General features: G+C 50.7%; 1 protein-coding gene across 2 annotated transcripts in view; it reads right to left on the bottom strand.

Moving 5' to 3' along the window:
• Positions 1 to 15,782, bottom strand: part of STAT2 (signal transducer and activator of transcription 2) — a 534,553-nt gene that overhangs the window by 51,051 nt on the left and 467,720 nt on the right. For both annotated transcript variants that reach the window (XM_086959626.1, XM_086959619.1), the window contains exon 24: positions 746 to 822. In XM_086959626.1, coding sequence (XP_086815752.1) covers positions 746 to 822 — 77 coding nt within the window. The remainder of the gene's footprint in view (positions 1 to 745; positions 823 to 15,782) is intronic.

Here is a 15,782-nt window from a genome sequence, read left to right as displayed (position 1 = left end):
ATCACCGTGTCTCCATATTCTTTATTAGTGCATAAAAGAGCACCTTGAAATATGACAGTTTATGATATGCACACTAAAACAATATTCTGTTTGATTTAATAGACTATAATAGTTCTCCATGTATAATAGGAATCTAGGCCACACATAGGATGCACATAAAAAACTAAATAAAAAACTAACTTGGCTTTGAGTTCCCTAAGAGTTCACAGCGGAGTGACGCATGAATATTTCTAAGTTCATGTTTAATGAAAAAATAATTTTAATCAATCATTTTCAATGCAGAGAGATAATATGAAGTACTAAAGAGAAATGACTCTGCATGTTATAACAATATGATAAACTGTATCTCCTTATGATGTTTGTTTCATGATTTACATGCTGAACATTTTCATGGTTTAGCTTCAGCAATGGCTCTTAGTGCCAAGCCAGACCCAAGGCTTGGCTCGCCACGTTAATATGTTTGCTCTCCCGCCTATACTGCAGGGCCCATTATTCAGACCACAATTGGGGGCATTCAAGTGTCACTAAATCTTTCTTTAAGTCAACCCTCAATATTACCCCCCTCTGCTATCATTTTCCAGCTACTTCAGGTATTAGACCTTGCAAGGGTCACCAAAGTAACAGATACGCTTACGCTGCTACCGTTCCTGGGGGTCTGGGAATTTGACCAGTGGGGATGCAACCTCTCAACTACGTTTCCCTAATATGACCGACAGCAAAGTCCACTTTTTGAAGGATTACTTACATTCCTCTGCCTCAAAGGGTGGGGTCTTCTGCTCTTCATCATCACCTGTCGGCGGGGACTCTATTATGTCTGGTTGTCTGTAAAGAACACAAGAGGAGAATGCTCATTTGTGTTAAACCACGTTCGACGGTTAATGATTTGGAGGCTGAATGGGTCTCTGTGGAAGTGGAGCTTGGCACTGCACCTCAACGTACTAAAAATGCACACAAGTAAAGGAAAGATATGTTGATGGTAGGCCTTCCAATATCAAATGTTTTTTATTAACTGATAGCTTCACCATGATTTCCTACTGTCCGCTCCTTACAGCTTATAGGTTCCTTCATGTGTACCTACTACATGCAGTAAACCGGGATACATTCTAAAAAACACAAGCATGAAGTCAATAAAAATTCTTACAACCTGCTTTGAAAAGATAATGAAGAAAAATACAAATTAATGGGAAACTCATGTCTTGCTCACCTATAGCAGGGAGAGACCCTTTTGTATCTAGTTGTCATTTTATAGCAACAAAGAAAACCTAAATCAAGAGCAAAGAAGAAACCCTGCGGTACAATAATATATACATTGATCATTTCAGTCTTAAGACTGCATTCAATATGCGGAATGTACTATAAATACCTGGTGCTAAAGCCACAATACCCAGTCCAGCACTAGGTGTAGACTTTCTGACTGGACATCACGATTTCACCCAGGACTGCTAAGAGTGACTTTCTGCTCAATGATAAGTTGTCAAGAAGGGGGAAGTACTGAGGTTTGTTGCAGTGTAGAGCTTTGTAGGCAATGACTAAACAATGAACTGTGGGAAGACACAGTACAAAGAGTGAAAAGCAAAGCGCTCTTAGCTGGCAACGAACCTCAGCATTGAACCTCCTTCGATCCTCACTAGCCGGAGCTTTGCTAATACATACCACTGCTTATCTGTGCAGGAGGGCTATTCTTGGCTAAACATGTCAACACAAAAGCAAAGCCAAAAGATTTAAAATCTTGAGGTGGCCATACTGGAGGAATGCAGCTGATAAAATGTAAACTTGGCTTTTGCTGCAGCTTTAGCCAGTCTGCAGTTCTTTTTTTTACTTTATTTTCCGTTACAAGAGCATTTCCTACATACAAAGCCAACCTTCAGCTAGCATTCTTAATCAAGACAAGCAGAAAAGTTGATGCCGAACCAGAATTTCTCAGATACAGGAAAATGACCCATCATCCATGTCTTAGTCGACTGGTCATATGCCAGTTCGTTACAGAAGTGTTGCCGATCAACATGATTTTCTGGCATAAAGGACCAGGTCAATAACCATTTGACAAGGCCAAAATAACTGATGATGCTACTATTTTATCAACACTAGAATTAATTGGACTAAATAATTCGGCCAAATATATATGATACAAGTACGAGGTGCTCACACACAAACCACCGTAACGTAGAGATTTTGGTGTTGCGTTGACAAACCACTCAGAAAAATAAGATATCATTACTTTTTTCTGTGGTGCTGATACGTTTTATGCTGTACAATTATTGTAGTACAAAAGGGGGTTGTGATGGACGGAGCATCTGAACCAATCAAACAATCACACCCAGTCAACGGATCTGGGTTTAATCCATCACCGTTCTTTAGCCCACTCTGCCACCCCAGTTCAGACATGACCATATGCAAATTAGTCTGACCCGGTGCCTCATGGGAACAGTCCAGCCCGAACTGCCAACTTATGGCAAACTGGGGTGGCAGAGTGAGCTAAAGAACGGTGATTGATTAACCCCAGATCTGTTGACTGGGTGTGAGTGTTTGATTGGTTAAGATGCTCCGTCCATTACCACCCCCTTTTGTACCGCTTTGTTCGTCATAAGTTGGCAGGGTATGCTCAGACGTGAGTCCCTTGCTCTCTGTGCCACTGGATTCAAGCAAGCCGGGCTGAAGACGGCTGTAATGCCAGAAACCGGTCCTAGGAAGCTTGTTTCCAGTCCAGGGAAGACATGACTTGGCAGTTCGGACTAGACTGTTCCCATGAGGCACAGGGTCAGACTGATTTGCATATGGCCATGTCTGAACTGGGGTGGCAGAGTGGGCTAAAGAACGGTGATGGATTAAACCCAAATCTGTCGTCTTGGTGTGAGTGTTTGATTGGTTCAGATGCTCCGTCCATCACCACCCCCTTTTGTACCGCTTTGTTTGCCATAAGGTGGCAGGGTATGCTCAGACGTGAGTCCCTTGCTCACTTTGCCACTGGATTCAAGCAAGCCTGGCTGAAGACGGCTGTAATCCCAGAAACCGGTCCGAGGAAGCTTGTTTCCGGTCCAGGAAAGGCATGGCTCGGCAGTTCAGGCTGGACTGTTCCCATGAGGCACAGGGTCAGACTGATTTGCATATGGCAATGTCTGAACTGGGGTGGCAGAGTGGGCTAAAGAACGGTGATGGATTAAACCCAGATCTGTTGACTGGGTGCGAGTGTTTTGATTTTTTCAGATGCTCCGTCCATCACCACCCCCTTTTGGGACAATTATTGTAAGCCTCAGCCCGACAATCCAGTTTGTATGGGATTTAAACAACTAGCATTGACTAAGGGAATATTTTTAATCTAGTCTCCTGCATCAGTAAAAAACCGATGCCCCTCTGTTAGAGGTATACAGGAGTAACTGTCTCCTTATTCACACTTATGGGTCAGGCACAAGGGCATACTCTTCAGGGTGAACAGAATAGGGTGCTTAGGCAGTTCTTAGGCGCCCCATCTGCATTCCTAACCTTTATTACGCACCAGGAGCTTGGGGATGAATAAGTGGCGGATACTATCAAAATGCCCCCTGTGAGAAAATGGCTTGGTATATGGTGCACACCTATGTACGTGGCGATACCAAAAGGGATGATGGACGGAGCGTTTGAGCAAATCAAACACTCACCCCCAGTCAACTGATCTGGGTTTAATCCATCACCATTCGTTAACTCACTCCACCACGCCACTTCAGACATGTCCATATGCAAATCAGTCTGACCTTGTTCCTCATGGGAACAGTCCAGCCCGAACTGCCAAGCCAGGTCTTCCCTGGACCAGAAACAAGCATCCTGGGACCGATTTTGGATTCATAATCCTCATCAGCCAGGCTATCTTGAATCCAGTGGTAGAGTGAGCAAGGGACCCACGTCTGGGCATACCGTACCAACTTAGGGCGAACAAAGCGATACCAAAGGGGATGATGGACGGAGTGTTTGATCAAATCAAACACTCACCTCTAGTCAACTGATCTGGGTTTAATCCATCACCATTCTTTAGCTCACTCCACCACTCCAGTTCAGACATGGCATATGCAAATCCGTCTGACCCTGTGCCTCATTGGAACAGTACAGCCCGAACTGCCAAGCCATGTTTTCCCTGGACCAGAAACAAGCATCCTGGGATCAGTTTCTGATTCATAATCCTATCAGCCAGGCTATCTTTAATCCAGTGGTAGAGTGAGCAAGGGACCCACGTCTGAGCATACCCTGCCAACTTAGAGCGAACAAAGCAATAACAAAGGGGATGATGCTATCCTGGCTGAAGGCGGCTGATAGCCAGAAACCGGTCCTAGGATGCTTGATACCGGTCCAGGGAAGACATGGCTTGGCAGTTCAGGCTGGACTGTTCCCATGAGGCACAGGGTCAAGGCTGATTTGCATATGGCCATGACTGAACTGGGGGGAATGTATGACATTGTTCTGCATTCTGTCCATCAACAGTAGTTTTTGCACTTATGTACGTGGGCACCCTGCACCTATCTAGAAGACCCTTATGGTGATTTTAGTGGTCTTAGACAACCTTAGAAAGCTCTCCAAGTGGTAGCTGTGGAGAGCAGCCTTCAGGCGTAGTCCAGAAGGAGTGTAAATCAGCTTGTTTCACCAGAACATAATCTTGTTAGTAAACATTAAGTGAAAAAGAACCACACAGTGTATTTATAAAAAAAAGTATTTATTATAAGACACTCACTAACACATACAGATATCTCCTGGCCGGAGATTTACACAATGTACACCATACTTTACAATAGAAACAGGTAAGTAGCACATATACACAGTGGTTGCCAAGGGGAGACCAAATCATATACTAAAATAGTGGTCTGTGAACCATGACTCCAGTCGAGATTATACCCAGAAGATGTAGAAATGTCGGGGCGCAAGGAACCTCTAGAGGTAAGTAACCAGGAACCCCACGGAGGCCTGTGCAGAATGGGAACACGATCGAGGGCTCAAAACAGTCAATGGGTAAGTCGATATTGCAATTATAAAGAAGAAGGACCCTTCTCAGTAGACCCTGAAGAAACTCTGTGGAAGACAGGTTGACGAGCCACCCCAAATGTGAATACCCTAGGAACCAGGATACCTACACCAAGGAAGCCGGGTGCATAGCTGTGAAATGGCGTCGGAAACTGCAGTCAAAATCAATGGAGGAATTCAGGAAGATGCCGCTGCTGGAGAAAGCGTCAGTGTCAGGTAGAACCCAAAGGTGGATTCAAGATGAGAAGTACCTGCAAGCAGAAGGGACAGAGTCTTTGGCAACTGGGAATGACCTGGAGGCCCGGAAGACAAATGCCCACCTAAGTCGGATGTTGCAGGAGAGCTGATTATGACCTTGGAGCTACAGCTCTGCTGACCAGGCGACTCTGTGGAAGTCCAGGAGCCGTTCGCAAGCTGTCCCACATTGGATGTCGAGAGTTGAGGGGTCGGTGTCATTTGGGAGCACCAACAAGCCTTGGCAACTGCAAACAACGTGGAAGACCCTCAAGAGGACTCACAGGCTTGAGGCACTGGAGTCACATGAGGACCTCGAGCAGCGCCCCAAAGATGCAGGCCCATTATGCAAGTGATGCGGGGTCCATAGATCTTGGTCATAGGAGATGCTTGAGGTTGGAGCTACTTTGAGGCCGAAGATCTTGGTGGAAGGAAGCCAACAAACAAGCCTTTGCAACAGCAAGTTGACGCAGTGCACAGGGGTTCGGTTCCTGCGGCTCTGACGAGAGATACTGGCCTAAAACTTGGTGAGAAGACTGGCCCGGCCTTGAGGGATGTGGAGAACCACTACCTGTGTTGCTGAGCCTTTCAGAGTCCGTGGAAGCACAGGATCAGCAGACCGGTCAGCTTAGTTGCGGTGCCTGCAGATGCAGGGAAGTGACTCCTTCACTCCAAGGGAGATTCCTTGAGGTGTCTTGGATGTCCACAGGCTCCTGTATGGAGCACTGGCATGGAAATTGCAGCAGACGAGCAGGGAGCGTCGAAACCAGGAGCAGCAAGAATCTTCCTAGTTGCAGTCTTGATGCACAGAGCGCAGTCCAGCAAAGTCCAGAGTGCCCAGACGGTCGGAGAAGTGGTGTCTTGAAAGGAATCTTGTCCTACGACGAATCTAGAGACCCACCCACAGGTAAGACCTTAAGTACCTTAAGGGAAAGGTTGGGACGATTTGGGGTTGCCTCCCAGGGGAGGGGTTGGCCAGTGGGGAGTATCCTGCCATGTCCTTTGTCCAGTTTCGCACCATAGCGGGAGCCAACGGCGCCCTGAGTTGGTTTGAACTGGACTATGCAAGGAGGGCACCAAATGTGCACCCTCAAGCAGACTGAGTGGAGCTGGCAAGCGCCCCCAACCGGCCCCAATACTCTAAACCCTGTCTGGGAGGAAGTCACACCTCCCTGTGATAGGATACCTATTGGTGTCCCTTCCCCTGCTCGAGCTTGGCTCAGCAGCAGGAGGGCAGAATTGTGTCTCTGGCCGTCAGCAGCCATGCTGTGCTGTCTGGGTCTAGAAGACTGGTACCAGGAGCACTGAGGGCCTCCTGGAGGAGCTTTACAGTGCATGGAATCATACCTTCCACACAGTTTACGGTGTGAGGGTATGATTCCAACATGTTTGACACCAAACATGACAGGGTTCCTTACAGCCAGTTTAGAGATGGTCATTGCATAATGAGGCATGGCCACTCTTTGTATTGTAAGGGCTAATGCATTTACAACCCGGGAGAATAGACTCCGAAGATTGTAGGGGTGTCCTGCTCATGCAGGGGCACCCTTCACACATGCAACTGAACACCCTGACGAACAAGTTACTTACCTTCGGTAACGATATATCTGTAAGAAACATTAGGTAGTGTTAGATTCCTTACCTTAGAATATCCCCAGGCGTCAGTCTGGATCCGGAAACTTTGGCGTAGCAGTACCCTTGCGCGTCGGTAGGCGTCGTCTGCAGGCGTCTCCTGCGGCCCCGCGTCCGTCGTTGGCGTCGTGCGCCGTGATGACGTCGCTGGAGTATATAGACGCCGCCTCCGCGCGCTGACGTCAGTTCTTTGTACACAGCTTTTCCGCGCCAGAAGACGCAGAGCCATGAGAGAACCAACACTGGTGCCATTTGAAACTAGGGCCCTGAAAGGGATGACCTTAACCCTAGGTATCAGTTCGCAGAACGGGGAGGATGGGTGGGTCCGGTAAGGAATCTAACACTAACTAATGTTTCTTACAGATATATCGTTACCGAAGGTAAGTAACTTGTTCATCTGAAAGAAACACGTTAGTGTTAGATTCCTTACCTTAGAATAGATACCCCAGCAATACCAACCCCGGTGGTGGGTCTGCGAACCAATACATTCCTACACCAGAAAGTCCTGGAGGACAGAACGGCCAAAGAAGCCATCCCTCCGGACTTGACTGTCCAGGCAGTAGTGCCTCGCAAATGTGTGCAGCGAGGCCCACGTAGCCGCCTGGCAAATGTCCTGCAAGGGGACTCCCCGGCCCAGGGCAGTAGTAGCCGCCGTGGCCCGAGTGGAATGGGCCCTCAGCCCAACAGGAGGCTCCTTCCGAGCCAAAGAGTAGCACGCTTTGATGCAGAGAACGACCCACCGTGAGATGGTCCGTTTATGTACCGCCCGTCCCTTCTTCCCACCCACGTAGCCAACAAACAGTTGGTCATCCACCCTTAACTGGCGTGTGCGATCCATGTAAAATGAAAGCGCACGTTTTGGGTCCAGACGGTGGAGCCGCTCTTCATCCTTTGAAGGATGCGGAGGCGGGAAGAAGGAAGGGAGGGTGATGGACTGCCCGATATGGAAAGCAGAAACTACTTTGGGCAGGAAAGAAGGTCTAGTCCTCAGAACCACCTTGTCAGGATGGATGGACAAGAAAGGAGGTTTGACAGAAAGAGCCTGGAGCTCACTCACCCTCCTGGCAGAGGTGATGGCAACCAGGAAAGCCGTCTTTAAAGTCAGGAGACGGAGAGGGCAAGAATGAAGGGGCTCAAAGGGAGCACACATCAAAAAGGTTAGAACCAGGTTCAAGTCCCACTGAGGCATCACAAACGGAACAGGTGGATACATGTGTGTGATGCCCTTCAAGAATCTCGTTACAATTGGGGACTTGAACAAAGAAGGCTGATCAGGAAGCCTAAGAAAGGCTGAAAGGGCAGAAAGGTAGCCCTTGATAGTGCCCAGAGCAGAGCCCTGCTGGGCAAGAGAGAGAAGGAACAGAAGAACCTCGGAGAGAGGGGCAGAAAGAGGATTCACAGCCTTTGCTGTGCACCATGCCACAAACTTGTGCCACCGACAGGCGTATACCGATTTCGTGGAGGGACGCCTGGCTGCCAGAATTACATTACAGACTTCAGGAGGCAAGTCAAATGGCCTCAACTGCCGCCGCTCAATCTCCAAGCATGGAGGTGGAGACTGGACAGGTTCGGGTGGAGGACCGTCCCCTGTTGCTGCGACAGAAGGTCCTCCTGAAGGGGCAGGCGGATCGGGGGACCGACTGACATGCTGAGTAGCTCGGGATACCAGTACCTTCGAGCCCAGTCCGGAGCCACAAGGATAACTTGGGCCCGGTCGCGCCTGATCTTCTTCAGCACTCTGGGCAGAAGTGGTATAGGCGGAAAGGCGTATAACAGACCGCAACTCCACTCGCGCCGAAAGGCGTCGCCGTGCGAGTGCCGTCTTGGAAACTCCAACGCGCAGAACTGATGACATTGCGCGTTCTCTTCTGTGGCGAATAGATCTAACCAAGGCTCTCCCCATTTCTGAAAGAGGCCTTGCGCCACGTCCGAGTTCAGACGCCATTCGTGATCCATCGAGCACCGACGGCTGAGTTCGTCCGCCCTGGCGTTCAGAGAACCTGCCAGGTGTTGAACCGTCAGAGTCACGCCCTGACGTTCCAGCCACTGCCAGAGGCACAGAGCCTCCTGGCAAAGGGTCCACGACCCCACCCCGCCTTGTTTGTTGCAGTACCACATGGCGGTGGTGTTGTCCGTGAACACCTGCACTACACTCCCGTTGACAAAGGGGAGGAATGCCTTCAGTGCTAGACGAATCGCCCGCAGCTCCAACATGTTTATATGGAGCCGGGACTCCGCCGGAGACCAGATGCCTCTGATCTCCGCCTCTCCCAAGTGGCCTCCCCAGCCCTGGAGGGACGCGTCCGTCACGACAACGTGCTCCGGTTGGGGAAGGGAGAGGGACTTGCCCCTGACCCAATCGCGGTCCGTAAGCCACCACTGCAGTTGTCTCGCAGTGCCCTCCGAGATCAAGACGTGGTCGGACAAGTTGCCCTGATGCTGGGCCCACTGAAACTTCAGGTCCCACTGCAGAGCCCGCATCCGCCACCGGGCGTGATGCACCAGAAGGATGCAGGAAGCCATCAGTCCCAGCAGCCGCAGCGTCAACCTGACCGAAACCCGGGATAGCGGCTGAAAGATGGGAATCAACGCCTGAATATCCCGGATCCGCCGTTCCGGAGGATAAACCCGAAACTGCGCCGAGTCCAGAACCGCTCCGATGAAAAGGAGCTTTTGAGAGGGACACAGGTGTGATTTTGGCACATTGATGGAGAACCCCAGGCCGTGCAAGAGGTCTGCCGTCATCTGGAGGTGGTGGACGACTGTCTGGGGCGAGCCCGCCTTCAACAACCAGTCGTCTAGGTAGGGGAAGACTGAAACCCCTAACCTGCGCAGATGGGCTGCGACCACCGCCAACACCTTTGTGAACACCCGTGGGGAGCTGGTAAGGCCGAAGGGGAGCACGGTAAACTGAAAGTGCTCCTGGCCTACCGTGAACCGCAGGTAACGCCGGTGGGCCGGCCGGACGGGGATGTGAAAATACGCATCCTGCAAGTCCAACGCTACCATCCAGTCTTGCGGGTCTAGGGCAGCCAAGACCTGAGCCAAAGTCAACATCTTGAACTTCTCCTTCCGGAGGAAGCCGTTGACGTTCCTCAGATCCAAGATAGGACGTAGGCCCCCTTTGTCCTTCTTGGGTACCAGAAAGTAGTGGGAATAGCAACCACGTCCTACTTCTGGCCCAGGAACGCGCGCGATGGCGCCCTTGGCCAAGAGGGCCGTAACTTCCTCCTGCAGAAGTTGCAAGTGGTCCCCCGACACACGGTGGTTCTGCGGTGGCATGGCTGGAGGAGTGGTCTCGAAGGGGAGGGAGTAGCCCCTTCGGACGATTTGCAGCACCCATCTGTCCGATGTGATCGTGCGCCAGCGGGCGTGGTGATGGCGAACCCTGCCACCCACTGGCGTCACGTGGGCCTGAAAGCACGGACTAGGAGGATTTTGAGGCAGATGCTGCGGGGGGAGATGTGGCCTGACCCCGCCGTTGACCCCGACCGCCTCCACGGCGGTTTCCACGGCCGCCACCGCGTTGAAGTGATTGTTGCGGTGCGTGGCTGGCAGCACGTGTGGGGGCACCCCTTCCCTGGCCACGAAAGGAGCGAAACGAACCTGTTTGCTGGCGCTGGGTCGAGAGACCCAAGGACTTTGCCGTGACCCTGGAGTCCTTGAAGCGTTCCAGCGCGTGGTCCGCCTTGTCACCAACCAGATGACAGCCATCAAACGGCATGTCCATCAATGTATTCTGGACATCTGCCGAGAAGTTGGCGGATCTCAACCAGGCGTGGCGACGAATCGCCACCGTCGTGGACATCGCTCTGCCTAGCGAGTCGGTCGTATCAAGACCACATCGAATAGAATATCTAGCTGCATCTCGGCCCTCAGCAACTGCTTTGCTGAGTTTTGCCCGCACCTCCATGGGGCATTCTGGCAGCAGCTCCGCGACCATATCCCACACAGAGTGGGTGTAGCGGCCCAAGAGGCAAGCGGTGTTGCAAGACCGCAGTCCTAAACTCAGGGACGAGAAGACATTCTTGCCATATTGGTCATACCTCTTGGATTCCCGATCGGGCGGGGCCGACGGGAATGCGGACTGGGCGGTAGAGGCCTGGATCACCAGACTCTCAGGGGTGGGGTGGGTGGACAGGAACTTGGGGTCGTCCCGACAAGGACGGTGGCGTCTGGCCACGTTCCGATCAACAGGCGCACCTGAAGAGGGCCTGGACCAAGTGCCCAACAGAACGTCTGATAAGGCTTCGTTAAACGGCAGCAGAGGCTCCTGTGGGCATGACCGCGGTTTGAAGACCTCAGTGAGGATGTTAGGCCTCACGGCCGCGACGGGGAGCTCAAAGTTTAAGGCCTTGGCAGCCCTCATCAACACCACTGAATAGGCAGCTCCCTCCTCCGTCAACTATGTAGACCGGCTCCACGGGGTCGACAGGCCCCATCGGGGTCGAGCCCGGCGTCGGGCGACGCCGGTCCGACTCCGCGTCCGGATTCGGTGAGGGTATGGGGACGGCGCCGCCCGGAGCCGGCGCCGGAGCCCCGGTGCCGCCCGAAGCCGGCACCGAGGAACCGGCGTCGCGCGGGGGCGGCGTCGGGGGTAACCCCGATGGAATCGGCGCCGGATTGGATGGACGTCCATCCGGCGTCGACCACGAAGGCCCTAGCGGCGCCGGAATCGGCGCCGCCGGCGGCGCCGGTGTCGGAGCATCCGACGGCGTCGAGGTAGGGTCAGCTGAACCGCTAGGGCCCCCGGACGGGTTCACTGGGCCCGTAGGCGCCGTGGAACCCGCCGGAGAAGATAGGGCCCTCATGGCCATGAGGAACGCCTCTATCTCCTCAGGCGTCGCACCGTGCCCAGGGACCTGAGGGTATGGGGCAGGCCGCGCCGGCGACTCTCGCGGAGCCGCGGGGTTGGGGTCACCCGAACCCCCGGCCGCATCGCGCGAGAGTCGGGGGTACGATGACGACGCCCCGACTTCTTGTGTCTCTTACCTGACGAACTCGACGAGTGATGTCGACTTCCGGAGCGTCCGGCGCGGCTCCGCGACCGCTCCCTTGAACGCTCCCTGGACCTCCGGCCGGACCGAGACCGCTCTCGACGCGGGGCCGACACCCGGAGCTCGAGCAGCTTGCGGGACCGCTCCCGCCTAGCTTTGCTTGTCAGAGCCCGGCAATCAACGCAGGCGTCGACGTCGTGGTTGGGGCCCAGGCACCGGAGACAGAGGCGGTGATGGTCCGTGACCGACATCGTGCGGTCACAACCGTCACAATTCTTGAAACCGGGCATCCTTACCAGGCACAAAGATAGTAATTAACTAGAGAAAACTTGGTCAAAAGACCGGGTACCGCTCTTCAGATCTGCGTCCACTGGCGCGGAAAAAAGAAGAACTGACGGCAGCGCGCGGAGGCGGCGTCTATATACTCCAGCGACGTCATCACAGCGCACGACGCCAACGACGGACGCGGAGCCGCAGGAGACGCCTGCAGACGACGCCTACCGACGCGCAAGGGTACTGCTACGCAAAAGTTTCCGGATCCAGACTGACGCCTGGGGATATTCTAAGGTAAGGAATCTAACACTAACGTGTTTCTTTCAGATTTCAGGAATGAAAGGCCTGCTTTAAGGCTCATTAATAGATTTCAAGTGCAGTGTCCTATATCTTTCATAAGCGGTGTTAGCATCAGCTTACAAAGCCTGCAATGGAAGGCTTGTAGTTATAGTTTGGGTTGTCCCCCATGGGTGGCATAATACATGCTTCAGCCCATGGGGGACCTCTGGGGTTCCTATGCCCTGGGTACCTCAGTACCATATAATGGGGACTTATACAGGCACACCAGTATCCAATCTGGGAGGTACCCAAGTACTTACCATTACCAATTTAGGGGAGAAACCACTGAGACAGGGGTCCTGGTTAGCAGGATTCCAGTCAGTCTAGTCAGAAACAGCATTTCACCAGGCAAAATGTGGGGGTAACCATAAAAGCAGATTCTACTTTCCTGCACCCCCATGCCCTGTGGTGTTCTATTTGGGAGAACCCACATGCCTCATTTAACAGGAAGGTCATCAGTGACTGCCTATCATGCGACAGAGGACTGAGAATCCCCTGGCTCAAATACATTAAGACGGAATTGACAAACCTGGGGAGGCCCGTCCTCTTTTCTAATCCCATTGCCATGACTAAACTTGATACGGTCTGGGTTAAAAAAAAACATTTAAGGTGTTGAGGCATTGCCAAAGGGAGAAAAACGAAAACTAAAAAATTACTATAAGGGAGTATGTTTTGCTCCAAACGACACCAACCTAGGAGCAGTACCTAGAGTGGGTCGATAGTACCTGGGACAGATTGCTCTTCATCCGATTTAGGTTGGGTTTTGTGAGATGGCATCTCTGTTTCCCTCTTGGTCAATTTGATTCAACTAAAATCTTAATATGCCCTTGTGATGAATCATCCCCCAGAGCCTGCTTCATTTAATTTTTTTGGGTCAATTTTATTTAGTTTTCATTAAAAGGATTTGAATCCCAATTATTAGGGAACAGGGAAGTAGAAAATGTGGTGCTGCCCTGATTTGAAACAACTTAATTCTCCATCCTCCAACCTCCCTCTTCTTAAGAAAACTACTGCGGACCCCTCTGGGCCCGCTAATTATCGCCCGATCTCCTTATTGCCAGCATTGGCCAAAGTTTGCAAAAGGTGGCATTTTGCCAACTGGAGTCCTTTGTGGAAACATCTGAGGCTTTGCATCCTGCTCACCCTGGCTTCAGAACATATTCCAGCACAGAGAAAGAGCTGGTGGAGATGGCAGAGGCAATTAGGGAGTGCTTGGACGGGGCAGCAGAGTGGCTCTGTTTTATTAGATCTCCCTGCCGCCTTTGACACGGTGCCTCACCAGCTTTTTCTTGCCCGTCTTCTTGCCCGTCTCTCTTCCATTGGCATCTCTGGGGCAGTATTGGCCTGGCTAGGATCCTTTCTGGATGCTCATACTCAGCAGGTCTAGATGCCCCCTTTTTCATCCTCGGCTAGGGAGGTATCAACTGGAGTTCCACAGGGCTCGACTCTGAGCCCTTTGCTCTTTAATATCTATTTGACTCCGTTGATCTCCCTGGTTGAGGACCTGGGTGCCAAATCATGGTTTACGCTGAAGACACCCAGCTCCTATTTACTTGGAATGGTTTCGATTTGAGTACGGGGGCTGCACAGAGCTGTTTTGCACAGGCTAAACTTATGTGCAACAAGGGGAAATCGGAGATACTGCTGTATGATCAATTTCCCCAGCGTTTTACAGAAGCCTTGTGGCCCCCTGACTTCCCTCGCCCACTTTGAGGGTGGTCCGGCTAAGAACTTGGGAGTTTGGTTCGGGGAGGATTTCAGGTTCTCTTAACACATTAAGAGAGTGACGGGTGTCTGTTTTGGCACACTTAAGTCACTGAGCAGATTCTTCCCTATGCTTCCACAGCCGGAGAAGGAAATGGTGGCGCGGGCTCTCATCTTGTCCCACGTGGATTACGCCAACGCGCTTTTTATTGGCAACAAACTCCAACTGATCCAGAAGCGGTGGCCAGATTCTTATTTAACATCTTTAAGAGATCTAGTATAAGGTCACACCTGCGCGACCTCCACTGGCAGCCCTTGGCCCAGCGGGTGCAGTTTAAGGCCCTTACTTTAGCTCAGAGCGCTGCATGACTTAGGACCCTCCTATATTAGGAAACGGTTGGCCTTCTACATCCCCTACCGATCCTTACGCTCTGCTTCCCACCGTCTGATGGCCGCTCCCCGTTTCCGCTGTTCTAGGATGACGAGTCAGTCACTTTCGGTCAAGGTAGCCACTCTTTGGAAAAGTCTTCCTGTTCTGTTGTGCCGCACCCCGGACTTTCTCATTTTTGAGAAACTACTTAAAACTCATCTTTTTAATCAGGTCATTTAATTATTCTCCCCTTTCTAGCCTGTAGTGCAAATCGCGCCAGGACACTCATGAATAATTGAGCGCGCTACAAAACACTTATAACATAACATTATTTGTTCCTTTTTAAAATTCGCTATGAACAGAAGAAAATCTTTGTTGTTCTAATCAGTGGGGGTCTCTTTGTCGGGCGGACACCAGCAAATAAGCACTTCTTTAGGTCATTTAGGGCCACTTTTTGCTTATGAAATGATTCTGTGTAGTTTTTATGAATTTTTATGTCTCTATTTCATGTATACTCACAATTGCTCTTTGGGTCTTGCATAACTTTCTGTTACTCTTTACCTGTTTTTATATCAGTTGGACGCAAGAAGGAAGGACTCAAAAAAAGTCTGGCATGGTCTCAGCCAGATATGTTGTTGGACTTATGAGACCTCTCATAATTACTCTACTACTGAGCCTATGTTTTGTATTATTTTCCGGTGTTTTTATATGTTGTATTTTGCACAATGGAATGTTACAAGTATATTACTGATGTGATTTTGATTTTTGACTGACTTATTTTTCTCAAAACACAGAAGATGTTCATGGCTCTGTTTTGAAAGACTACAAACTGTAGGTACACATTTTTATCATTAGCTACAAAAGTATCACCATTTAGGAAAAATGTCGCATAAAGGTTCGATTTCAATCGGATTAGTACTGGTTTACAACCTGTTTAGACATACTCCCAATCTTGAGAGATGCTGGAATTATGGTATAAGGAGTTAACTTGTTTTGCCCAGGGCTGGATGGATTGATAAAAAGTGGGCACTGGGGCCACAATTCCTGGATAAACAGGCAAAGACTTAACTATTAGACAAACATTTCTCCATTTTGATTTTAGGGTCTTAACAGTCTTTGTTATAATTTATGCTATGTAAAGTGTGGAATGCATTTTGAGCTTTTGTTTTTAGCTTTCTAAAAGACCTGGTATCCAACAAAAAACTGCAGAGAATCCAGGTTAGAAAGATGAATTCTGAAGTCAGCATTCA

This window comes from Lissotriton vulgaris, chromosome 1_1, assembly GCF_964263255.1.
Source record: "Lissotriton vulgaris chromosome 1_1, aLisVul1.2, whole genome shotgun sequence".
Taxonomy (NCBI): domain Eukaryota; kingdom Metazoa; phylum Chordata; class Amphibia; order Caudata; family Salamandridae; genus Lissotriton; species Lissotriton vulgaris.
This window is presented reverse-complemented; position numbering and strand designations above follow the sequence as displayed.